The sequence below is a fragment of the Parus major genome, chromosome 22, assembly GCF_001522545.3.
Source record: "Parus major isolate Abel chromosome 22, Parus_major1.1, whole genome shotgun sequence".
Taxonomy (NCBI): Eukaryota; Metazoa; Chordata; class Aves; order Passeriformes; family Paridae; genus Parus; species Parus major.
In genome coordinates, this window is record NC_031790.1 from 4,233,011 (window position 1) to 4,257,994 (window position 24,984).

Sequence of the window (24,984 nt, forward strand, 5' to 3'; positions counted from 1 at the left end):
GGTGCAAGTCAACACACACCAACCTTCTGTTCTGACCGTGAGCAATTTATTTTATTCTGATGTAACCCCAAATTTCCACTACAGCACAGAGACCTCCTTTTATAAAAGGTTGTGAAGTACAGGACATGCAAAATGCAATACAGTAATGGGGAGAGGTTGAAGTTTCTTCTGGTTTTTTTTTGGAACAGATTTAAAATACAGGAAACCAAAATGTGGCACAAACATCACAACTTCCATGCATGCCTTCAGGTGTCTTCCTTTGTTGTGCTGGCACACTCTGGACTTCAACATTGGGTTAAAGTCATTCTTGGGAAGAGCAGAAAGTTCACACTTCTTCAAATTTCAGAGTAATATTAAGGCTGAAATACACTGGGTACACTTTTCCTTCATCTTCCAGAGCACCACCAGTTGTTTTACTTAAAGCTGTGTTAAGCTTCCAGCTCAAATCCCAGCCCAATTTTGTGACCTCCAGCACTGAAATTCTTGCCATCAATCAAGCCTGAGAGGGTCAGCTTTACACCTACAAAAGCAAGTCATGAGAACCATCATACACTGAGATCCCTGTACAGTGCTCTCCCTCAGGTACTTGACCTCAGTAATGTGGCTTAGTTGCTACAGGAAAGTAGTGTACAGGCTAGTTGTGTACATAGACATCCTTTACTTTTCTGAGTCTGTGTAAAGACTTCTAGCTCCTTTGTTCATCTATTCTGTTCTTAAGATGACAGTAAATGAAACCATAGTGTAGTACTTAATACTATCTGCTGCCACCAGTGAGAATTACATACCAGGTCGGAGGGCATGAGTGTAACCAATTCCAATGAGGCTGGCATTGTTCACTTTAGCCTACAAGGAAAAAAAACAACATGGTATTTATAATCTGTGTTTAAGTATTCATACAGAAGTGTCCCCAGTGCCCTGAGAAGGTGGCTTATGCATGCTAATGCTCTTCAGTTACTTGCAGACCAACCTCTATTAGAAGCATGTTCCTAATCTTTTCTCAGGAGTCTCCAGTTTAAGGAAATGGTGGTCAAATTCTGCTTACACAAAATGCCATGCTGTTCTTCATTGCTTCCTCTATTATGTCTTTATATCCTTTAAATAGCTACTTATTACAGACCTTCAGAGCCTGTCTTCTAAAATCACTCAGAAGCGATTTTCTTTTTTATTCTAATGAGCAAGAAATACAGGAATATGCAATCCCCTTTTTGTATTACTGAGCTGTTTACAATACTATTTCTCATCTTTGATTTTGGTTCAATGGTCCATAAATGCTTGCTACTTTGGTTCTTAGTATTAAAACACACGTCAGCTGACTTTCAAGGGTTAACTTACTTTTAGGGGAAGGCTGTAAGCTCAGCTAAACTTACCCCATTGCAACTATAACACAGTTTTACATTATGGATTTAAGAATTGACACTGTGTCTTTTCATTACCTTTTAAAATACATTTTGCAGTACACCAGCACAGTATTATTCCAAGCACACTAGTCAGACTACTGCATATGGACAAAATTTTATTTTAGAATTATTTCCCCCCGTAATTTCAAAAGAATGATGTGTGAAGTACCAATTTCAAATTTTAAATATGAACCACAACAAAAGCTATAGTTTGCAATCTACCGTACTTCCTCAGTAACTAGTTAAAGTGACTGCTTTATAACACAAATTTTCAGTTTTTAGGGGAGCTTGAAATACTCATTTCTGTAACAAAATTCTTACCACAACAGAAGTCTTCTCATCCATTTGGTACTTTCCAGCAAAACCAAAACGTGTGTTGTTACTGCCAGCAGTCCATGCGAGATTGACTGATGTCTCTACCTTATTATTAATCTTCTGATAAATAGACCCACCAAACTCAGTGCCATCATTCCTGTTTGTAATAGATGCAAGTGAGTCAAGCCTTGCCTTATTTATAGTAACTCTTTATATTAACTTTTCCCCACAATCATTTGATCATTATCTCCTAAAATGAACCAAGAGATCCAATACTTCCTTAAACCCAGGCTCACTACTTCCTAGCTGGAGCTGGCAGACTCCTGCTGCTATTTTTTTCCACAAAACACATTTTGCTTGGAACAAGACTTTCCCACAGCCAGAGACATACAGTTTGAAGTTCTGACGTGGAAAAAACAACCCACCCAGATAACCTGGTTACTTGTCTTAAGTAAGCCAGTGTGAAGTAACACATGAAGGAGACTTTGGTTATGGGAATGAGAAGACTGAAAACAATGTTGTTGCATTACAATTGTTTAAATACACCATCTTCCAAGCTTCTCAGGCCATTTGAATACCAAGACTAGAGCTATGCAGTGATGAAAGCTGGAAACAAACACAATGCTACACATGCCTTTCTCCATCACCTTGGGCATTTCTGAGGGTGAAATTTCCTGTCTGATGGAGAGGGGAAGGTACAGTAGTTTACTTGAAGGCTTTTTTGTCTTGTGCCATAACAGAAATTAAAGCACACAGCTTTTCATTACAGATGACCATAAAGTGCCTTAACATCACCCTCTTAGATATGCAAACCCCAAAATTGCTCAGAAACCAGGTATCAAGACGGCCAAGAGTTGGGAAGTAGTACTGGAAATGAAAACACTGAATATAAATTAACTGGAAACAAATCAGTGTCCCCTTTCCTTCACCCACCTTTGACCTAAGGCCATTACTGCTAACTATTCCCTATAGTTCAGCTCCTCTGGTGACATTTTTCTAGGCTCAGGTGGTACTTACACATAAGTATGCAGCTGGAAGTCTCCTGCCTTATATCCCAAGGCAAAATTATTTTGTGAAAGCTTATACTTGGCTGTATCAAAAGCCGTCTGGTAGCCAGCAAGCCAGCCGTCGAAGCCCAACACTGCCCAGCCATAAATGGTTGGTCCAGAGAGATCAATGTCTACACTGCAGCCTAGATGTATATATTCTCTTTTGTAGGAGGTCTTCAACTTTCCACTCTTCTTCCTGCAGAGAGAAACACACCGTTTTATCCACAGTAGTATATAAGTATGTAATACATGTAGTTTTATTCCAATATGTATGTCTTTAAGGCTAGTTAATGAAACTACTGTAATTCCTACTCAAAGCTTGACTGCTGCTGAAGAGGGCACAGGGTAAGGACAACGGCGTTACATATATTCACACGGTGTCACGTTTCCCCCTATGACCTCAAACTCCCTAAAATCCTCAAGAAGCAAGAAAGACAAAATTGTTTCTCCTTAATGCTTTAACACACATCTGGTTTCAATTCTTTTTTTGTGTAATGTGTTACGGCATCTTCAGTTTCTTTCAGGAACATCCATAAACCTGCAGCAACAGCTGTCTTTCAATGAATTTTTGTCTATTTGTTCTCTCCACTGTTCCTTCCTTGTGCAGTACTTGCTTTCCTTTCTTCACTGCTGGGTACCAGTCTCCTCTACCAAAAGTAGATTTCTGCATCCTCCAGACAGCATCCACTTAGTCTGCCTTTTTCTGTCCCTCCTGTGATCTCCAATGCATGTCTTTGTTGATCTTGCTACCAATTAAAACACAACTACAACAAAACTTCACCACCTCTTTAACTCTCTCCCCAACTCCCTTTCTCTTCCACTCAAGACACAGCAGGACACTTTTGCTGCCTGTCACTCACACGTAGGCCTGGGGTCTCATTTTTGACTTAGCTTCTAATTCCTCATATCCAAGCAGTATTTCAAACTCAGGATTCTTCTGACAGGCTCTCCCCAACAGTAAATTAATACCAGTCACTATTGCAGAGCAGTCTCAATCTTTGTGCATTATTCTGACATAAACACCCCTTCTTTGCTCTACCAAATTTAACCACATGAGACTTGAGAAAGACAGCTAAGTCCTATTCCACTGCCCATTTTACCTCCTCATTCAACTGTGCAGACATCTGGCCAAAAACATCAGGGGAAAAAAAAAAAAAAAAAAGAAAGGCTTACTGAGTTGACAGCCTTAGGACTGTCAACACCATGAAGACATAGTTGTTTAAGGGGAGAGTGAGAGATCTAGTACCTAACTGCAAAACAACAAATTTGCCACTGGCCAAAAAGCTGAAGAATGCTTTCAAGCAGAACTTGTCCTTCTGAGTTAAGTATTATCCCCTGTCTGTAGAAGATTCTAGTGACTGCAGAATCTTCTCCAATAAATGCTGGGCTTTTACACAATGAACAGAGTAAGTACGTTTAGAAGTTAGTGGAAATTCTAGCATTCCTTAGATAAAGGTAATAGAAAATGTTTACCCTGTGTTTGGTACAAATGTAGTGTCAAGAGCCACCTTCAACCCTGTAGCGAACTGCAAAGAAAACACATCTGCTCAAAAATCAGTTGAAACATAATTTGTTATATTCTACTACTAGAACTCTACTTTCTGTCTAAAGAGAAAACCAGATAGCATAATGTCTCCCTCATGATTTATAACAACATTTGAAGATGCTGCATGATGAAGGATTAAAATAGGACTTTTTCTTCCCACAATGAAGTCCTTTAACAGCACAGACTTTGAAGGTATGTTTTTACATGCAGGAAGATGACACATCTAGTGCTGACAAGAAAATTATTCACAAAATAACGACAGAAAGAAAACTACTCAGTTCATGTTTGCTTATTCTTTATAGTTCGAAGAGTAGCTCAAACATCTCTCTCATAATTACAGATACTCTGTAAAGACACAGTACTTCTTTACTGGCTGGCCAAAAGCACATACCCATCTCATTTTTCCCCTCTAGCTAGACAGCATTTTCCATTTTAAAGCACAGGTAAAAGTACAAGCATGAATGGCCATATGTGGCAGACCACCACAGAACTTTTACTATCTTTGGTATCATTACCTTATACTAGAGGCATTAAGTGAAAAGCATAAACCTGTTAAGGTCCAAAAGAACCATGTTTTGAGAGTGCTGTTGGCTAACAACCTTCTGTAAGCAGTTCCAAGCTGCAAACACTCATCTGTCCCTTCAACCTTGTAAAATATATTCTATCTCAAGGCAGCCGAACTTGAGTTCTTATACATTAAAGCATTTAAAATGATGAGACCCGTCTTTGGTTTCCTTGCCTGACTGCAGCAGTGGCAGTTCTACGTAATTAGGTTCATTCAACCAGCTAGGTAATTCCACACACCTAGTAACTGCAGTAATTGTACATACTCAAATCATTGCCTAGCAGCCCATGGCTCTGAGAATGCCAGCACTCCCCACTCCCCGCCTGTGTGCTCTGCAAATAAATGTAACTTCTTCAAATACTCCACATACTTTTGTGCAATCTTCATTCTCCATTGTTTTCTGTTCGACTCAATACTATTTCATACCAGTTGAAGAAACATTTCCAAAGTATCTACTTGGTCTTACCTTATCCTCAACAGAAACTTCTGTTCCCAATGTGTTATCTGTGTTCCACTTCTGGGTGAATGTAAGTCCTTGGTCTTTGACCTTATATTTAGTCTCCAGACTGCCTGAAGCCTTGCCTGTGTCTGTGTTGGAAGAACCGGTTGCAGTGAACTCCTGTCAAGAGCACAGTATCACAGAATCACAAAACAGACTGAGTTGGAAGGGACCCAGAAGGATCACAGAGTCCAATTCTTCCGTGAATGGCCCATACGGAGATCAAACCCACAAGCTTGGCATTTTTAGCCACCACACTCTCATCAGCTGAGCTAATCACAGGGTCACGAGTTTCAGCACTCTTTAATTACATTCAGCTTTTCCACTTGTCAAGTGCCAGCACTCACACCCTTAGGCCTTTTGACAGAACCCTCAAAATCATCATCCTCCTCTTCCTTATCTCCACCTAAAATAATTTACTTTGTGTCACAAAATGCTACTCGTTCTGGCATCTCTGTTCTGAATATTTCTTTTATTGAGGTGTACTGATAGAGCCTTGGAACTTGCCTAGGCTGGCAGAAGCCCTATTACACAAAGATCCAACACCCTCATTTACTTTTCATCATGGGATTTGATTACTTCCTCTCCCCCATCTTAACTTTAACCATACTTTTTTCCAGGCTTATCCATCAAAAAATTATTTTTCTGACTTTCACTGCCAAAGTGGCAGTTATTTCAACATTCCACAATTTGCTCTGTACCTTCACATGACTCCATTCCCAGATATAAAAAGATACTTGCTTGGGATGCAACACAGTATATATTCCCATATTTTTCTTCACAATCTCCTCTAATTCCTTTTATCGTCTTAGTAGTACTGGCCCGATTGTGGATGAAAAAGCACCTGTTGCAATCCTGGAAATCTGCTCCCCCTTAACAAAATCAATCCTACGCTCAAGTTACATTGTTAGAAGAATAGCAGGAAGAAAAAAAGAGTCTTTTCTTCTCACATTTCTCCAAACACCTCATGTGTTTCTTCTTTGTAGTAATTTTTTCCCCTGTTTCAGATGTGAAAATGTTTTCAGGAGAACTGATGCTTTTCATACAGACTACTGCACCCTAACATTGTGGATTAACATTTTGGTTCCCCCTACCATTTACGATATTGTCATTTAGACTCTTCATATACTATGGTGATGACTTTAGTACCTTCCCCCATAACTTCTCTTTCATTAACTCAGCCAGTAACTCCACTTCAGAAGCTAAGTCACCCTTCATAAGGCACCTTCAAATTGCAGACCTTTTCTCCTTTACAGTATCCAGAAGTAGCCCGACCCCAGCACCTTGACGTCTCTGTCAGGCTGGTCTTTCACCGAGTAGTGTAATGGAACCAACAACTTTGCATTTTGTGTAACATGTATTTTGTAATATGCTATTCAATCAGTGCTCCACACATCAGAGCTTCCTGTTATTTAGTGGACTTGAAGTCTCAATATACCTCTCTCCTGGAATAGTTCAAGAGGCAGTCTATTCAGTGTTTCATGTACAGCTAAGTATTAAGCACTGAGTAGGTATACTGCCACAGTAGCAAACTCAAGGTGTATGAGTTAGGTTTTAAGAAGCATCTGAGAACTTCTCTCATTTGTTATCCTCATCTCTCAAATATTTCCGTTGAAGGAAGATAAATAATCTGTCACTACATTTAAAAGTTTTGTCTCTCTTGAAGTTTAAATACTGAACAATACAGTGATTAAGAGACAGCAAGATCCATTCCCAACATATCCAAGCTTTGGAACCCTGACTTTCCAGATCCTTCTCATTCCAGGACTGTATTCCTGGACGTACATTACTTTCACAATTCTGGACTTTGCAGAGCATACAAGGATATGAAGACCATCTGTAAGTGGTTGAGAAGTGCTAGGGAGCCAGGTCAGATTCCTTACACAGAGTCTGGGGCAGTGAGGGATGCTGTTGGGGCAGGAAGGGACAAGCTGATGCGCTACTACAACAGCACAGCAGTTACTGTAACACATCTAGCCAGCTAAGAAAAACATGTGACAAAAGTCAGGATGTGTTTAGACTGCCTTAAGACATAATTGTTATACAGCGTTCTAATGTCACTTCCACAAATTTAGTGTAAAGACATCTCAAACCTGCATCAGGATTCCGAAGTAACTTTTGTCTTATCTTAGAACAGGTAAATGATTAAAAAAGCTTGGTTTCTTTCTCAGATTAAGCAAAGGACAGATTGTAAAATAAACATAAAAATAAATAAATAACCCTGCATTGTCATATGATCAAAAGCCAAAGCATTCTGTCAGGCATCAAGAACTCGGTCTGCTTCTGGAAGCAGAAGCCGCAGAGGCAGAAGTCTGCAGCCATCAGTCTTTATCTGTGTAAACCAGAATATCTCACCAAACTATAATTTCTTTAGTTTTTTGTAGCTGAAAAATCAAACTCATTCTGGCTCCATGTCACACACCAGTCTGCATCAGCAGTTAAGCAGAGTTTCTGATTGTCTTTTTAGTTTATGGTGCCCAGCATCTACAGGAATGCCACGCACTTAGTAGGCAAAACCACTTGCAATCTATGAAAGGTTCTAATCGACAGACACTGTCATTGTGGCTTTCTACATCTACAGGTATCACTGTTGTTTTATGTTCATGAGAAAAACACCCAAATGTTTGAGCCGTAACAATCGGAGGTACTATCAGTATCTGTGTATGAATCAGATCTCATGTTTCATTCCTAACTTCATCCCCAAAACTCTATTTTGTTGCAACAGAATCCTCATCAGAAACACACACAAGCTCAAAACCTGGAGCAACAGACAACTGTACCGATACCATATTGATCTTGTTTTCCCTCTTGCTGTTTTTCAGTGTTCTTGTTGTGGATTGTTGGACAAAGATTGCAAATGGCTTTACATGCATGGATCATGCAGCAGATCTAGAGCTATGGACAGAGTCAAACTGTACAACATGAATAATAACATGCCTAAAAACAATTCAGCAGTTTAAAAATTACTTAGTATGCAGCACAGAAAGCCTTGTCAGACAAAGCAATAAAGAGCCAACATGTCAAAACAGTCACTATTCTTACCAACTGGATAAACATCCAAAGAAAATTGCATGGAAAAGAAAAAGCCCATTTTAGAACTTAATACAGTTGTTCATGTTCCATCACAATCAGAAGACAGCATAATTAACTATTAGCATATTATTTGAGAATCAAAACTTCCAGCCAGGAAAACTGCCTATCAAGAGATGTCAGTAAGTGAAGGCAGCCACAGTATGGAGACCACATAGCTCCTCATGCTCACATGTTCCTGGTGCACAATGGAAGTAATCATCAAAAGCTCAATTAGGACAGAATACAGTAAGACAAAAGTAAGGACTTGCACCATTTGCACAATAAGAACGCAAGAAAAGGAGGGAACTCAGGTAAATACAGTTACAAAGTAGGCTGAAAAGCAGCTCGTTTTACCAATCAGAACGGCACTGAGCGGTAAGATGTGCAGAACTCAGAGTGAGTGTAAGAAAAATATTATCGAGTAAATAATATATGCCTGTGGTTAAAGATCAAAATTATGACAGTGATTCCTGGTTTTGTCAGCCCTCCTGTGAAATTGCAAGGGAGTTCCACTTCTCCATCATTAAAACGGGGATCACAGAATATTCTTGTTACTTGGAATATTAAAGCTTACTTAAGCTCTCAAATTCTACATATAGGGTACTGCAAACGGACTGTTTTCAGTTTTAATTAGATCTTGCAGTTTAAGCACAGTAGAAATGAGTGAAAATGCAGTTAAGTTAAACTCTGGTGCTTATTTGTCCCTTGACCTTTTTGATAAAAGTCCCTCTGGACTAAAAATCCCATGAAAACTAGTAACAGCCAGGAAACTCAATTGCATTCCTAAGCAGAAATGAGAGCTATGTAAGGTGAAGAAACTCATGTTTGGGATGTGTCAATGGAACAGGGAGGAAAATAACAAGGTATGTGAAAATTTTTGCACGCCACAGGGAAAGAAGTACCATTACATCAGCTACGCACTATTGTAGAAATATCTCAGTCAGCTATGAATCTTAAAATGAGAAATGAAAGAGAGAAGCCACATCTGCTAGCAAGTTAATACTTGTTACCAGTTCAGGAATTTGTCCTTCCACTGCTATGCTGGTGATGTTGAAAGCCCTCAATACTTACCACTCCACTAGAAGACTTGGTCTTCAACTCTAACTTGACCATTCCAAATCCTGAAAATAAAATAGCACACAGGGCCTGTTTCACTGAAAGATGCAAACAAGGCTTATTTCCAACATACCCAAAGTATGCCAGATAGGGTACACTGACCTGAAACAACCTATTTTCATGTTCAAACACTTGTTGATCATACTGAGGGTTACAAGCATTATAGATGGATGATTGAAGGAATTTTGACAACTCAGAGTAAGTGGTATAATAACTTATAACAGACACCAACTATCAAGTATCTCCACCTTCTGTAGCTACTTGCAGTCTGCGACCCATCAATATGGTTAACCATCTCCTCTAATTTATATAGTTTACATTTTATTTCTGATTACAGGGCAAGAAATTTTTCTTTTCCTCTATCCAAAAAACATATGTTTCAACTTACTTCAATCAGTGCCATATACAAAAGTACTATTGCTTTCTTCCTTTTCTGTTTGCTCTGAATCTAGGGAAATATGTGGCCCTTGCACTAAATAGAAAAGCCTGAAGTAAGTGACAATAAAGTATGGAACTTGAGTTGATTTTAGCAAAGCCTGAACTCCAGACCACAGTGCATTTTAGTTTTATGCAGCATATGGATTTGGGATACAAATGAAATCTTTATTGACAATTTCAAAATCAGATTAAAAAAAAAAAATCAACACTTTCTAGTAGTTGCCAGAAAAGGGACAAATGCAGGGACTGTGAAAATATTTGTACTCCAGCTTAAACAATAGGCTATTCCAATTCACATAAAGATCACTCTTCCTCGGGAACCTGTTTATTGCCACATATGATCTCCTACAGCAATCTATGTTAGTATACCTGATTTAATGACTCTAAATAGAAAAATAAGAAGGTAAATAAAGGGCGCAGCATTTTTTAGACTGTTCTGGAGCGCATATTATTAAGGTCAAACTTGTAACCTGCCCCTCAAACTCTCCTCCAGTGCAGTACTATCATAACACACATCCAAAGTTCAGAACCAGAAGGCACTAGATGCTCCAGGGCTTTGCTGATTTTCTGCCATAAGGTATTAGAGAATCTCTGAGGTATTCATGTTCTTACAGGCGTTTTCAAGATGCCTAAGGAAAAAAATATGGAAGGTAATCCTCATCTTACTTACCATATCCCTTGTTGAAAACATCCCTGGCAGACTTTCCCAAGTCACAGTATGACGGTGGGACAGCCATTGGATCTGAAACATATGGGAAGCTGTAAAAATCTTAGCTGCAACAGCATAAAATCTAAACTATATCAAAAGTATTAATAAATGTCTATGACTAGTAGTCTCCGAGTACCTCACCAATACAGAACTGTAAGATCTTTGAAGAATGTTCATCAGTCATCATTGCAGCTTTGTCAATTTAATTCAAAGAATTTATAAAAGCCAATCCGTTATACACAATCGCTGAACCCCAGCTATTACATTCAATTACATATGCTGGCCTCACAGTCTTACACTGCAGAAAGAATTCATAGGAGTCTCATTGCTTTTCTAGTAATGAGGAAACATTGCTTTTGTGACAGGACCCATTCTGAAAGGGACGCCAAGTGAGAAACGACAACACCTAACAATCCTAAAGGAAAACAGACCTCACTTCCAGCTGCACTTGTGATTTCATAGAAAGCTTTTCCAGAGATTTGAAAAATATAAAAGAGATCTCTGTACACTGTCCAGTAGCCATCAGTGCACTGCATACACAGAGCAGCAAAACCTAAATTTGCTAATGGGGTACATTTCCTAATACTGTTACAACTACATAAGAGGACAAAGTTCAAAAGGATGGGCATGTAATATTGCAGTGTAGATAATACACTTCATTAGTTATCACAGTTTAGGGATTTTGCATCAGAAAGCCCACAGTAAAGAAGTAGGCAAATTCTTTCCCAGAGGAAAATTAGTCTTCCTCTTCTAAAATAAATCTGCATAAATGAAAAGGCACACCTGCTCCAGAAGAGAAGAGCTATCAAAGATGCTGCTTTCGTTTAATTTTAAGGGAAATTCTTTGCCATTCCTACTGCTGATGCATTTGTTCATATTCTTCTTTGCGATACCCAACACCAGAAATCCCTGATCCCCCATTTGTTTATCCCCCATATTGTTTATATGAAAGACTAATCTTAAAAGTAATGGGGTGAACAAAATATGTGGAAGTATTTAAGTTATCACTTGTCCTCCACCATTTTAGTCACTTACTGGTGTACTCAGTTTCCCTGTCGCAAATGCAACACTACAGTCCTGCTTTCAGACAGCCAGCCGTTCCTAAAATGAAGCACTTGGGCAACGTACACAGCATACTGTACAAACTCTTTGTTCGGTGACTTAATAACTAACCTGCAGTAGATATCTGTCAGCACACAGGCTCAGTGTTCTTGTGGGTTCCTTCCAATTCAGGATGTTCTATGGTTCTATACATACCTGTGTGTTTAGAGGATCTGGAGCTCATGGAAACATTACAGAACACAATGATAATGGATTTGTAGCTGGCCTCTAAACCACATAACCTGAAAGCTTCATAATAGTTGGTGGTAAACCACAACATAATCTGGGAGTTGGGACTGACCAATTCAGAGTTTGAAAGACATCAGTCTATTCTAACTTTTAAATTACATTGAGATTTTTACATCAAATGAGAGCTTAAATAATAACCCCTCACTCCAGTTTCTGAAAACATGTCACCCATCTACATTTTTCATGCTTTGCTTGGCTGCCTCTTAAGCCTTTCTGCCTCCCTGCACAGATGGGTATGGGCTTTAGAGAGACAAATGACAACAGTGCTCAGTAGTCTTGGGGCTCTCCACAGCAGCTTCACTAAAAATACCCGAAGGAGGACCTTACCGTCCTGATCAGCGCCTTCTCAACCTAAATCTCACCTTTTGGAGTGACAATCTCTACACCTCATTTTAACAAGGCTACTGAGACATCTTGGAATTGTGAGCCTATTCACTTTCTTTACACTATGCAGCTATATCTTCTGTGTTCTACGTGTTCAAATGTTAAATTTTATGCAAGCATTTAAACAGTATTAAAAAAAAGAGATGCTCGAGGTTAGCCCATAGCAAAACACATAATTGCTTTGCTAACAAGCAGCTCTACTTGCACAACAGACTTGTCTAGAGGAATCGATCTCGGTTTCACAGCTCTTAACATTAAATTCGAATCAACCAGATGAAATGGCAACAGCCAACGAAACACAGTGTGAAGTGAGAAAAGAAACACAAGAATACACGTATGGGCCTGTGGAATAAGTGTAAAAAACCAAACCAACTGAAAAAACAAACAAAAAAACCCTAAAAAAAACCCCAAAGAAACAACAATAACCGAATGGCCGGTTTCATGTTTCATTACGGATGCGGGGCCTTGCCCACAATCACCGCCACGCACCTTTGATGGGGGAGCCGAGGGGCGGCGGCTGCGCGGCCCCAGGAGCGCGAGCACCGCCCCTGCCCCGGCACTGCCCACGTTACGCAACGGGTAACGGAGCGGGCGCGCTCCGCCGCCTCTTCCTCTCCCCGGCGAAGTGCCGGCGCCGTGGGAACACTGGGGCACAGCCGCCCGAAAAGTTCATGCCTCCCGGCCGAGAAACCGGAGCGTCTGGCAAGACCCCCGGCCACCCGGTCTCAGAGACAGAGCTGGCCCGCGTTCCGGGGCTGCCCTTTCGGCAGCCCGTGGGCCTGCGGACGGGGAATTGCCACCGAAGCGAGCGGCCGACGCCCCCTCGAGCCTCTGGCCCAGCCCCGCCGCGGCAAGGTGACTCAGGGGACGCCCGCCTCGGCTTCGGTGAGGCCCAGAGGGCAGCACCGGGCTCCATCCAGAAAGCGCCGCGGGACCCGATCCCACCCGGCCCGGCACGGCCCTGGCCCCCACCGCGGCCCCGGCGCTACCTGCCGCCCGCTCTGCCTCCGGTACGGCTCTCGGCGCCCCCACCCCCGCATGCGCGGCGCCACCCCTACGCACGCGCCCCGGCTCCGGCCCCGCCCATCCAGACCGGCTTCCGCCGCGCGGCCCCGCTCCGCCCCGCGCGCGGTCACGGCCTGGCGGCGTCGCGGGAGCACGCGCAGGAGCGCGCTTCGGCCTTCTCCGGGCTCGGCCGCCGGTACAAAGCTGTGCTTCGGAGGGACGAAGGATTCAGTGCCGAGGTAAGGGGCAGCCCTGCCTCACCCAGCCCGTCGGAATCCGTATGAGACTCCAGCGGACACACCAAAGGCCCTCTCAAACCCTTCACCTACCTACCTACCTTATTAACAAATCTCCTTAATTCCTTGTCAGCCCCGTTTGGAACATGAGCACAGACAAACCCCTTAAGGCCACTATAGCCCTGAATCAAAGCAAGGAGACAGGCCCACCCAATCTTAAGGTAAGGCTCGGCAATTGGGACAAAACCGAACACCGACAGAATGGTGCAGGCAGTATTGCTGACAAAGCCCAACTGTTACTCTGCACATAAATAAGGTTGTCTATGCACCCAAACAAGACTGCCCCATTATACAGATTCCCTGTGACAAGGTTCACAGCTATTGCCTCACATGATTACCAGACATCTTGCAGTCTAGTACGAGTCTAGAAGAAAAGCCAGACAACTGAGATACAGGGAGTGGAGAGAGAGAGAGAGAGAGAGAGAGAGAAAGAGAGAGAGAGAGAGCAAGCTCTCTGAAGAAGTTTTTTTTCTTTTTTTTCACATAGAAGAATTCACAGTATTATGGAGAGAGACTGCAAAGCCAACAAATTCTGTGTCAAGGCTGAAGACTGTTGGGGTCAGAGGCACAGGAAATGTGCCCTTATCTGTGATACCCGACTCTGACACCCAAGAAAGAAAATTTCACATAACATCAGGGAGACAGCTGTTAAGTAGGTAAACTGGGAATGTAAGTGTGTAAGTTAAGAGAGTTTTCTTAAGTCACTGGGTGAGAAAGTTAAATTTTAAGGTTCAAGCTATTTTAGAAAACGAGACAAGATTGAGGACTTTGGGTGTTGTCCCTTTCTCCTTCTTCATCTTCTTCTAGAGATTTTTGGGTAATAATAAGTGATTGGATAGAAGATGCCACAGAGTGCAGCACACAGGTGTCGGGTCATTGGGTCACTAAGAAAAAAACTTTACTTGGCATTTGTTAATTGGACAAATAGACATAAAAGACCTTGAAGAGGTTCTTCGTTAGCCATTTTGCACCTTTCTTAGTGTATTATAGCTCCTTGTACTCTATATATGAAACACAGATAAGAAAAGAATAAACAGCCAAGTCCAAACACGAGAAGACAGCCTCTGTCTCCTTACTCTCAGTCCTGGGGAAAAGAATCCAGTCATCAGTGTCACATCCTGACACAAGACAAAGTTGTTTTCTGGGCAACCTGTTGAAGATGATGGAGAACGCATGAGTGTAATGCTGTGTGCTGCCCAGGAAACATGTAAACATGGCAAACATATTATGCTTTTTGATCTTCTAAAATTACAGCTAATTAAGTAATAAACCCCATTACACATTCATGATGGAATAATCAATTTTTTTATTTCTACTGATTACTGAAGAAAACACTAAATATATAAACTATCTATATTTTTTACAATGAGGCATCAAAATACTTCACATAGTACCAACTTAACCTCTCTTCATTACATACTACTGCATGCATTAGCATTGGAGAACATTCCCAGAAAATAATTAAAACTCCTAACAAGAAAAGAAAATAAATGGATAAGTAAGAGCATCAGCCTATAATCTCCATTACTAAGATTAATCAACTCTTCTTATATAAGGACAAGTTAAAAACGTAGTTGCTCTGCAAGCTTAGGTGAGATGAAAATAAGAAATGGTACGTCTGTTTTATGATTCAGGTCAAGTTAAGTAGTCTAACTATACAAAATCCTCTCTGCCCTCATAGATGCCAATAGCGAACCTAAGCATTAAGAAACCAAGGGAAGTATTATATTTTTTGCAATAGTCAATTTGACTACATACAAAAGTCTCATCTTTTCAAGCTTGCAGTTCTGTAATACAGTTGCCTTACAGCTACAAGGTATTCAAATACAGTAGCAGCAATACATTCAATGCTCATGCTCTCTAACACATGGAAGCAATAGTTTACTACTTTGAAAAGTTTTAAGTTAACCAACAGAATTCCTGTCCCAAATACAACTAGTAATGCATTCTTGAAGAGACCTTATCTCACTTCCAAAATACCCATTACCTTTCCCAGCAGTTAAAGGGGAAGATTTGAGAGGTTTGCATGTAAAAAAGGGCAGATTGAATCTACAGGAGTGGTAGCAGTGCATCAATTAATCAGGCCAAACTTTACAAGCTGAACAAAACACAGAGCAATCAATACAACATACCTAGTAACAAAATTCACAGGTCACATACAATAGGAGAATGGCCATCTTAGCATATAGCCCATATTGAAAGATTTTAGAAGTACACAAAACAACTCGTCATAAGCTGCAGCACTTAACACAGGTATGAGAAGATACAGACAGTAGTTGAAAATGGTACTCTTTAGGAGTACTTCATGATATAGCTCGCTTTTTCATTCTATTATCTGCATGTATATAAGAGACAAAGAGATGCTGGATGCACCATCCCCAGAAATATACAAGGTCAGATTGGACTGGGCTCTAAGCAATGTTCTCTAGTCAAAGATGGCCCTGCTCATGGCAGGGGGACTGGACTACACAACATTTAGGGAGTCCTACCAACCCAAATTAATCTGTGATTATGTGAAAATGAAATCTGACAGGATTTATTTTCACAACACATTCTGTTCAAGTGCCGTGGACTTGCTTTAAACATCAGTAATGTGCAATTTTTCAAGTAACATCCAAAGTAAGACGATGCACCTTCACATGTTCTTAAAAAGCTATGAAAACATCTCTCTAGGCTACAAACCTAGACAAGCAGTTAGTTATTCACTCCGATCCTTTGGCTCTCGGTATTTCCACTGGATATAGTCAAAGATGTCTTTTTCACACTCTACTGGCAGGGCCTCTCCAGCAACTCCTGCAAGCAAATTACACAGGCTACTTGAAAGGTTGAAAGTCTATACCATTCAGAAATGCCAAAAGCATTTTAAGATTATGACAAAACTGCTGTAGGTAAAAGACCTAAAAAATCCACCCAGAACAACCTCCCCACCCTCCAAGAAATTCTGATAAGGTTTACATACTGATTCTTATTAGTGTCAAAGGAAATAAGATAATTAACGAACCAAACATGTGCTGTGCATGGCACAGAAATCTTTAAATCAGTAAGACTAAGTAGATTAGGAGGCCCAAAGAGGTAACTTTATGCCACAGAGCTGCCTGTATGTAAGCACCCTGCCCCTTCTTTCCGTAATGGTGCCCAATACCAAAAAGAACACTGTGAAAGATTTCATAAACTATAACATTTATGTAAAGTATTTCCAAAACATCGCAACCAATTGAAGGAGATCACACAAAGTACGTAACTAGAAAGAATACTCTCTGCAAAGACCCAGACTGACCAGTAACACCCAAGCGACGTATTGTATATTCATTGATTGTGAAGCCCATTTCCAGAGCATGAGTTCTCATGTTCTTATTAAAGATATCACTTCCTGTGAAATACAGTACACCACAGTAATACTGATCTTTCGGGATAAGCCTAGAATAAAAAGTAGAAGTGAAGACTTAGAATAAATATATAACACAGAAGTAATAAGCCATTTAGAATTCAGTCATTCAGACACTTGTAAGTTTACTTTGTATTTCTGTGTCTACATTCGGCAATTCTGTACATTTAATTTGCCCACAAGCCAGATGCGAGAGTGAAAGAACTGCATGCGAAAGAAAGGTTCAGCGTATCTACCCCTACCCAGAAGTTACTGGTGTTCAGCCACTACCTGCTTATGGTGCTTGCACTCCTGCCGAGAATCAATGTCAAAGCAGGATGATAAAATAGGACACAATTCTGAATCTGAATAGAATATCAGGATTTGAAGCACAGCATTACTGCTAATAACCTGTTGTAGCTACTGGCAGCTGTCCAGTGGCTGCCACACTGCAAAGGCATTAGAAACCTAGTAAATGCCATGCTCTGAACATGGAAGTAGAGATTTGAATGCAAAAATTGATGCAAATGCCTACTCGGTAGCAGACAGCTAAACTACGGATTTGGGTTGGGGGTTTTGGTGCGTGTACCGGATATCAATTCTCCGATGTGGATAGGCAGTTCCATCTTCTTTATCTGGCAGCTGACAGACACCCTATGAGGCAAGTGAAAGATGCAAATTAAATTAAAACAGATTCGAGAATCATCTTTACCTCCCCAGCCCTAAACAACCTCTAAATAATACTCAGCCATCCTGGAAAGCAAAGTTAAAACCCTGCTGAATTGAATAAATATTTTACTAGAAGAGCCAGATATCAGAATACAGTGAATCACTATTTTACACTGTTATGAGAACTGCTGTTCAGTGTAGCATATGACTGTTTCTTAAATTCTTATTGCACCAGGAAGGATTATGGGACTCCTCATTTCCTTGTCGTAATTATTATCAGGCATATTTTCAGCATGCAGGTTAAGAAAAGAAAAAAAGCCCTGCACTGTCAGCATGGGATCTAAAAAAATTAATGTTCTTGCAATTCATTACTTGCTTTAGGCATCCCACATAATCCCTATTATATCCTAAGCCTAGTACCTTATCCATTAAATATGCTCTGCAGCAAAACTGACACAAAAGGAGACAAAAGTATATTATGTATTAGACAAAATCAGGTAAACATAGTTCTGAGATCAAAGCTAAATGTTTTCAAGATCCTGAGGACACAATTACAGAAGTGGTCACTGGTGCAACTGACGAAGTGATGTGCTGAGGTTCCAGGAAACATCCAGCAATATAGATGCAACTGACATTATGTGAAGATGGTTATGTCAGCAGAGTTCAGAACTACACAAATGTGGACCTGATTCCTCTGAGCCTGAGAGAATTACAGCCTGTCAATGGCTGATCTGCTCCCAAAGGAATGTCTCTTGGGAGCGTCTCTCACTCAAGAACTATCTTTGTAAACCACTTTCTCAAAACAGTTCTGTACAGCTGTGGTTAGTGTGTTTGTCTCTTGTCCCATCAGTGGGACAAGAGTTGGTGTTCCATTTACCAATCATGTTAAACATGTAGCATAAAACCCTATAAAAGGCTGAGAAGTTCAGAGAATAAAGACCTTTCCCAGCAACTCATTCTGGTGTGCTACATAGAACCCACACTTCTACATCATGTCCAACAGTAACACACAAATATCTGTACACTTTCTAATACTGAAATCTTACCATAAGGTATTCCCTAAGAGATAACTGCAGGAAATTCTTGTGAGGTGCAAGCAAGAGAATTAAAAAAACAAGCATAGCTCACCCCCATCCCCAATTCCAGTAGTCCAAGTAATATATCTTGTATTCATCCTAGCTTCTGTCAGGAAAAGTAATCCCCCCATAACATCCTTCACCACCCAAAAAACTCTTACCATGAATTTTGTGTCACCTTTAGACAGCATATCTGTGACAAAGTGGACTTTTTCCAGTTGTTCTACAACCTGATGCAAAAGTTTTGACTAGGAACAATGATAACAAAGAAGAAAAAATTACTTCACAAATAACAAGAATATCTTAACTATTTACTAGATAGAGGCTCCTATAAGTGCAGAACATCATCATTATTATATGTACTGTTCTACATGAAATTTGATCCAAACAGAAAGAAAAGTAACAATAATACTGGGAAAAAGCTAATAAAATTACAGTTGTGTAACATGAAAACAATTTCCACCAATGCCCCTACATGAGATTGCCTTTAGTTGGAAATGACAAATCTAATCCAGCTTTTAAGCAATGAACCTATAGAAGGAACACAAAAAAAAAACCAAAACCACTGTCATTAATACTACCTTCAGACTTAATCCCAAAAGATTACAAGGGCAGCACAAGTTTCCTATCATCTAAATGATTATGCCTACATAAAAAGATACTCAGTCTACCTTTAGTCCAGCTAGCTTTACAGTTCTGCATTATAAAAGCACATGAATTCAAGGGGGTGGGGGAGTATGTGTGACAGGAAGAAGGACAGAAGGGTAAAAATAAGCACATTCACTAGTTCTGCAAGAGAAACACAACATAATACATGGAACTGAAAAGTAATTGTAATAAACATCGTGATCCAAGAGAAAAGTTTAATATTGCAGTAAATACAAAACCACAGAAAAGCTGCAATACAAGTCTGAGACTATATGCAATGTACAGTACTGATCCACAGCATCTGAGAAACACACCTGTTTGGATGATTCAGATGTGAAACTGGGATGGGTTAGGAGAACATCCATATCGCCACTTGACTCTGCACCTAGGCAAGAAAGAAGCGAAGAAAAACCCTTCTGTGTGTGGCGAAGTATACTAATGGTGGTAAACATATGCCTTACCTCTTCCTGTAAACACGTTTTTCTAGCAGAAAATGGTCACTATTGGAAATAATACCAAAACAAAAAAAAACCAAAAAACAACTTAAAGTAAAAGAATCTTGTTTTTTCATCAAAAAGTTTATATTCCACATAGCTAAGAAAATATCCAAAATTTTCTTGCTGTACTCTATAGCAATGAAGCACAGATGTTGTTAATTCAAAAACAAAGCAAATCACATTACAACAGCCTACTCTTTATGGGGGAAGGGTGGAGAAGCAAGGATTTATGTGGGTGTCTCATCACTGAACTAGCTAGTCAAAACAATATTAACAGGAAAGGCCAGGTTCCAGCACAGACTCTGCCAAGAAGAACAATGTACATAGTAACTCGCCTTCTTTACTCTACCCCAAAATAAAGATAACAAGATCACAGAGTACCAACCTCGCCTAAAACTGCCACAGACTGTAGCAATATAGTTTGCATCCAGCTTCTTTATCTCTTTCAACACAATTTCCTATGTAAAAAGAAAACAAGCGTGTTTAGAGGTATCAGTCATTCACTGACCATTAGTACCTCACATTCTTAACAAAGCGATTCTTACCTGCATTTGCAGCATTTCTTCCCTTGGGATTCTTTTCTCAAAATCTTCGAAGTATCTGCAAATATAAAAATAGAAGTATCTGAAAGAGTGGCAGGGGCAGCATCTTAAAATTTTAGTCAATTAAATGTTTATCAGAGGTAAGAGTACTAACTTACACTACTGTCACATCACAACAAGCTCCTGAGTCTCATCAAACATCTTAGAAAACATCTTGCAAGGCGACAGTAAAAACTCACAACTGCGAGTCTATCAATGCTCAGAACATGGTTTCAGTATTTCCACTGTATACAAAGAGCTGCTATGAGGTGGGAGTATTGTCATATAACCAATTGCTTAATATTTACATAGCTCTCTGAAAATACAAAAGGCTCCTGACAAATCTCAGCCCTCCAGCAAGCAGGAGGAACAGGTCCCTTGCCCATGGTCAGAGATGATTTATGTTGGAAGGAGCTAAATGGAAGCTCGCAACTCAAATACATCTCCAGATATATTTGGCTTCCACTGTAAAATTCAGATTGTCATAATGTTGCTTGACTGTGGAGAAAAAGAGGGCAAGTGAAATACCATTTTGCTTTATTTGGTTCACTTCCAGCTTCTGACAAACACAGCTACAGCTCTTCCAGAACCACCACACCAAGCAGACACTCAACAAGCAGCAGTCAAGCTGATGAATACAGAGGGATACACACACATTCCGTGCAGCATTCTCAAGTTCAGACATTCAAAGGTCTTACCTTGTTCACAGCACATTAAAAAAAAAGCCTGGGCCACTTCTCTGCAGATTGTGAAGAAACAACACCATAACCTCACTAAAGTGATTCTCCATGAGCTAACTGAGGAAGTCACTTGATATTAACTTCCCTATGAATGCAGACTAAGACTTCAAACCCCAATGAAACAAGAGCTCTAAATAACTGCCGAAAAGCATGGAGAGCATAGGGAGAAGAGAATCTTACTCAGCCTGTGTAACCTGACATTACATCCTGGTGTCTGAAGGAGTCATTAAAAACACCGAGCACTTGTACCCGAGAAAGCTTACTTCAGCCCAATTCGCTGGTGATGGGTCAGCTTGTGTTCAATTTTTCTTAGATCTAGAAAAAAATATCCAAACAAAATAGTTAACTGAGGACTAAACATCTTACAGTAAGTTTCTACCAATGCAAAGATGACCCATGTATAGGATATGTAACGAGAATATAACCTCAAAGGAGGGAATTTCAAACTACATACATAACAGCTGATAGGATAACCACAAATGCACAGAGCACTTCTGATAAAAACTTAACAGACCACCAAAGAGCCAAAATCCTTCCTACCATCCACCTGCACATACTTTACTTCGGATATGTATGAAATGCCTTAGGTGTGTAAGATTATAAAGCTAGTACACAGGCTTTTCTCAAAGCCTAGGGCATATATGCTACCACAGTACCACCGTAGGAAAGACAGCTTGACAGAAAAAAAGATTACTGGAATGTGAATCGAGGCCCCATATTTACACTTACCTTCTAAAGTCTTAATTCCTTCCTCGACAAACTTCCTAGCAGCTGCAGGACTGCAAAGAGACAAGGCAACCTGGCATCAGGAACAATAAGAATCTTACAGCACTGAACAGGACATTCAAATTATTTATAACTGTCTAGGTTTTTATAGGCCAAGACTGAAGCAGCTTGTGACACTAACATCTTTTCAGCATACACATTTTCAGTTTATGCTTTTGGTCAGCAGAGATCCAAAGGTCGGCCTGCACATTTTTTAGCACTGATAAAACTATAAGCTGATGTATAATTGAAAAGAATTAAATAAATCACACCAAACAGGCAATATTGCTTCACACAATAATACCAAATGCACGGTAACACTGCAGCAGTGTTCCGATGGGCTTTTTGTTTGCTTGTTTTTGTTTTGTTGCGTGCTTCAAGGCTCTGCTTCTCCTTTTACAAAAACCCCAAGGCCAGAGTCTCACTTCCACTTTTGTCAGACTTTCACTGTTCCATTTTTGACTTGCATCTCTCTCCTTTCCCTCTCAGCTTGCACATAGGAGCGTCCCACTTCCACTCCTGTACCACAAAGTCCATAGTTCATGATTCTACATCCTTTTGTCTCATTCGATCCTGTAATTACGAGTACGGTGTATCAGTGTAGACATTACATCAAGAGCTCAGGCTCATTCTCTTCCTTATGTGCAATCACCCACATACTGGTCCTAAGACTATCAAATGAACAAGAGAAGGGAAAAAAAACCAACCAAAAAAAGCCCAAGAAACTTTTACCCAATGCCAGTGACTCGTGTCAGGAGATTGATGGAAGCACTTGTATCATCTTGTCGAATCTACAAAAATAAAGCAATGCAACCCAAATCCTTCTTTACTCCATTTGCAATAAACAAACAAAAAGAAGCCTTGAGAAGACAAAACAGCTTAGTTAGACTCTGGTTTGAAGGTTCACTATAAGTCACTGCAAAATAATACCAAGGGTAGTATGGCAAATCCTAACAATACCATACATAACTAGCCTGAAAACCATCCATCTAGCAAACATCAGGCCTAAAGCATGAAACTCATCAGCCTTCCAGTAACAGAATTCCACTTGACAGAAGACCTGCACATGCCGATTATGTAAGCTAAAATACTTTCATAACTAGACAGTTTTCTGGCTTTGGCTAAGCCTCTCAATCCTTGATTTCTATTTACCATACACTCTTGTGTTCACCACTCCTAAGACTCTCTAGGGACAACAACAGAATTGTGCAAAGCAAGCAGGCTACTTTGCAAGTCATCGAGAAAAACAACTATTGAGAAACACAAAACAAGAGAAAGAAACCCACCTTTTCCAACTTGCGTAGTTTTCCAGTGGACAAGAACTCATCTATCTTTTCAGCTATTTTAGCACCTACTCCATCCTAAATATTGGGGGGTGAATACAAACAAGTTAATTTCAATGACTTAAAGTCATTCTGTGTGGCAAGCGAGGAAAACTCCCTACAATTTAGAGTCCAGAAAGAACTATGGGACACCTAAGACTACAGTAAAATATTGGACCATAAAAGAGCACAAGAATTCAAGGGTACAATATAAACGGCATAAACACTGTAACACAAGGGCTGTATCAAGTTTCCCCGAAGGAGGAAGTTTGAACAAGGCTTTGATTCTTACTGCTCAAGATCTCTAAATTAACAAAGGAGTAAGAGAGCAAAGGGGAAAGATATTTTTACAGGCCGAGACTCAGACGGCATGCCCAGTTCCAGCTCTGACAACCCCCCACAGTGGCCACACCTTGTCCCCGTCCCCGAACTCCGACTCGGGTACCGGAAAGGCGCTGGTACAAGCGGGGCTGCACCCACGCTTCCCAGGAACCTCCGGCACCTCGTCCCCGCTCCGGCTGTCCCAGATTCTCCCGCCGGCCACCCGGGCACGAGCACCTACCAGCTTCTTGGCTTCCGCCCCGCTCTGTATCTTGCTCGGATACCGAGAAATGACCGAGGCCGCTTTCCTGCGGAACAGCGTGGGTCAGCGCCCGAATGGGCCGGGGCCCGGGACGGCAGCGAGCCGGGAGGGAGGCGGTACCTGTACGCGTTGTACTTGTGGATGGCCCGGTTCACGTTGCGCTCGTAGTTGGCCAGCTCTGCAAGAGAACCGCGGTGAGAGCAGCCGTGCCGCGGCCCTGCCCACCCACGCAACCGACAGAGCGCACACACCTACCGGTGAGGAAATCGGTGATGCCCTCGTTGGGGCTCTCCTGGGGAGCTTTCCGCTTGCTCATGGCCGGCACCAGCACCGAGCGCTCGCGGGAGCTTCGGGCAGAGATCGCTTCCGGCAGTGGCGTCACGGCGCGTCCGGTCTCGGTCCGGGCGGGGCCGCAGATGCCGCAGGAGAGCGGCAGGAAGTCGGTGTGCTATGTTACAGGCGCTCCGCACGGCTTGACGTCATCGTAGCTCCTCTTGCCCGAGTGTCATAGGCTTCGGGTGGCTTCACCACCCGCGTCTCGAATATCCGTATTTGCCGACCTAGCCCCGCCTCACAATCCTCTTTTCACGCACAGCACACATGTGTCTGCCTCACAGATCTGAGATTTTTGGCCAGTCTGCTTAAGCGGCACTGTTCCAGGCTGTATCGGCAGCTGTGGTGTTATAAATGAAATTAGAATTTTGACAACCAGGTCCCTTGAGTTAATAACAGTTCAATTAAAAATGAATAAATTTAGTAAATTGAATAGTAATTTGGTATAAAACAATACAGTTTAGTAAAAGAATACAATTTAGTAAAAATTACAATTTATATATATAATGTGCCAGTAATTAAGTATGATTAAAGCATAAGCAAAACCGACTGGAGTACGGGGAGGGCTTGTTACCCCACCTCACGTACAAAACCGACCCGGGTACGGAGGCTTCCCACCCTGCCTCACGTAAAAAACAAAGCACTTTAAGCTAAACTTATATACA

General features: G+C 41.0%; 3 protein-coding genes across 10 annotated transcripts; 1 reads left to right on the forward strand and 2 right to left on the reverse strand.

Moving 5' to 3' along the window:
• Positions 1-27: 27 nt before the first annotated feature.
• VDAC3 (voltage dependent anion channel 3) lies at positions 28-13,512 on the reverse strand. 5 transcript variants are annotated; one of them, XM_015648815.1, is made up of 10 exons: positions 13,430-13,512; positions 10,668-10,739; positions 9,515-9,564; positions 8,414-8,416; positions 5,339-5,491; positions 4,235-4,287; positions 2,730-2,957; positions 1,719-1,869; positions 786-843; positions 28-520 (listed from the first exon to the last, which is right to left on the reverse strand). In XM_015648815.1, exons 2-10 carry the CDS (start codon positions 10,732-10,734, stop codon positions 429-431), a joined length of 855 nt encoding a protein of 284 aa, XP_015504301.1. In that variant the 5' UTR covers positions 10,735-10,739; positions 13,430-13,512; the 3' UTR covers positions 28-428. The 5 variants fall into 5 exon arrangements, with proteins under 5 accessions (XP_015504301.1, XP_015504303.1, XP_015504302.1 ...); XM_015648817.2 differs by lacking the exon at positions 13,430-13,512 and adding an exon at positions 12,930-13,047; XM_015648816.3 differs by lacking the exon at positions 13,430-13,512 and adding an exon at positions 11,880-12,182.
• On the forward strand, positions 12,896-15,027 carry LOC117245403 (formin-like protein 20). Its single transcript, XM_033519398.1, has 2 exons — positions 12,896-13,684; positions 13,815-15,027. The coding sequence occupies exons 1-2, from the start codon at positions 12,896-12,898 to the stop codon at positions 13,848-13,850; spliced, it is 825 nt and encodes a 274-aa protein (XP_033375289.1). The 3' UTR covers positions 13,851-15,027.
• Positions 14,694-24,379, reverse strand: POLB (DNA polymerase beta). 4 transcript variants are annotated; one of them, XR_001524831.3, is made up of 15 exons: positions 24,242-24,379; positions 24,107-24,164; positions 23,966-24,032; positions 23,368-23,442; positions 22,814-22,872; positions 22,046-22,095; positions 21,580-21,631; positions 20,541-20,595; positions 20,381-20,453; positions 19,813-19,883; positions 19,012-19,098; positions 17,695-17,759; positions 16,984-17,158; positions 16,424-16,534; positions 14,694-14,891 (listed from the first exon to the last, which is right to left on the reverse strand). XR_001524831.3 is itself a non-coding variant. In XM_015648813.3 (15 exons), exons 1-14 carry the CDS (start codon positions 24,300-24,302, stop codon positions 16,440-16,442), a joined length of 1,008 nt encoding a protein of 335 aa, XP_015504299.1. In that variant the 5' UTR covers positions 24,303-24,376; the 3' UTR covers positions 14,694-14,891; positions 16,424-16,439. The 4 variants fall into 4 exon arrangements, 3 of the variants coding, with proteins under 3 accessions (XP_015504299.1, XP_015504300.1, XP_015504298.1); XM_015648813.3 differs by having other exon boundaries at positions 17,019-17,158; positions 24,242-24,376; XM_015648814.3 differs by lacking the exon at positions 14,694-14,891 and having other exon boundaries at positions 15,028-16,534.
• Positions 24,380-24,984: the final 605 nt, after the last annotated feature.

Excerpts from the sequence above, each read along its gene's own strand:
- LOC117245403 (XM_033519398.1), top strand. The coding sequence starts at position 12,896 with ATGCGGGGCCTTGCCCACAATCACCGCCACGCACCTTTGATGGGGGAG. Across the intron at positions 13,685-13,814 it reads ACGAAGGATTCAGTGCCGAG|CCCCGTTTGGAACATGAGCA; the intron begins GTAAGGGGCAGC and ends ATTCCTTGTCAG.
- POLB (XM_015648813.3), bottom strand. The coding sequence starts at position 24,302 with ATGAGCAAGCGGAAAGCTCCCCAGGAGAGCCCCAACGAGGGCATCACC. Across the intron at positions 24,033-24,106 it reads CACAAGTACAACGCGTACAG|GAAAGCGGCCTCGGTCATTT; the intron begins GTACCGCCTCCC and ends GCTGTTCCGCAG. Across the intron at positions 22,873-23,367 it reads AACTACGCAAGTTGGAAAAG|ATTCGACAAGATGATACAAG; the intron begins GTGGGTTTCTTT and ends TTATTTTTGTAG.
- VDAC3 (XM_015648815.1), bottom strand. The coding sequence starts at position 10,734 with ATGGCTGTCCCACCGTCATACTGTGACTTGGGAAAGTCTGCCAGGGAT. Across the intron at positions 2,958-4,234 it reads ACATTTGTACCAAACACAGG|GAAGAAGAGTGGAAAGTTGA; the intron begins GTAAACATTTTC and ends TTCTCTCTGCAG. Across the intron at positions 521-785 it reads CACTCATGCCCTCCGACCTG|GTGTAAAGCTGACCCTCTCA; the intron begins GTATGTAATTCT and ends TTGCTTTTGTAG.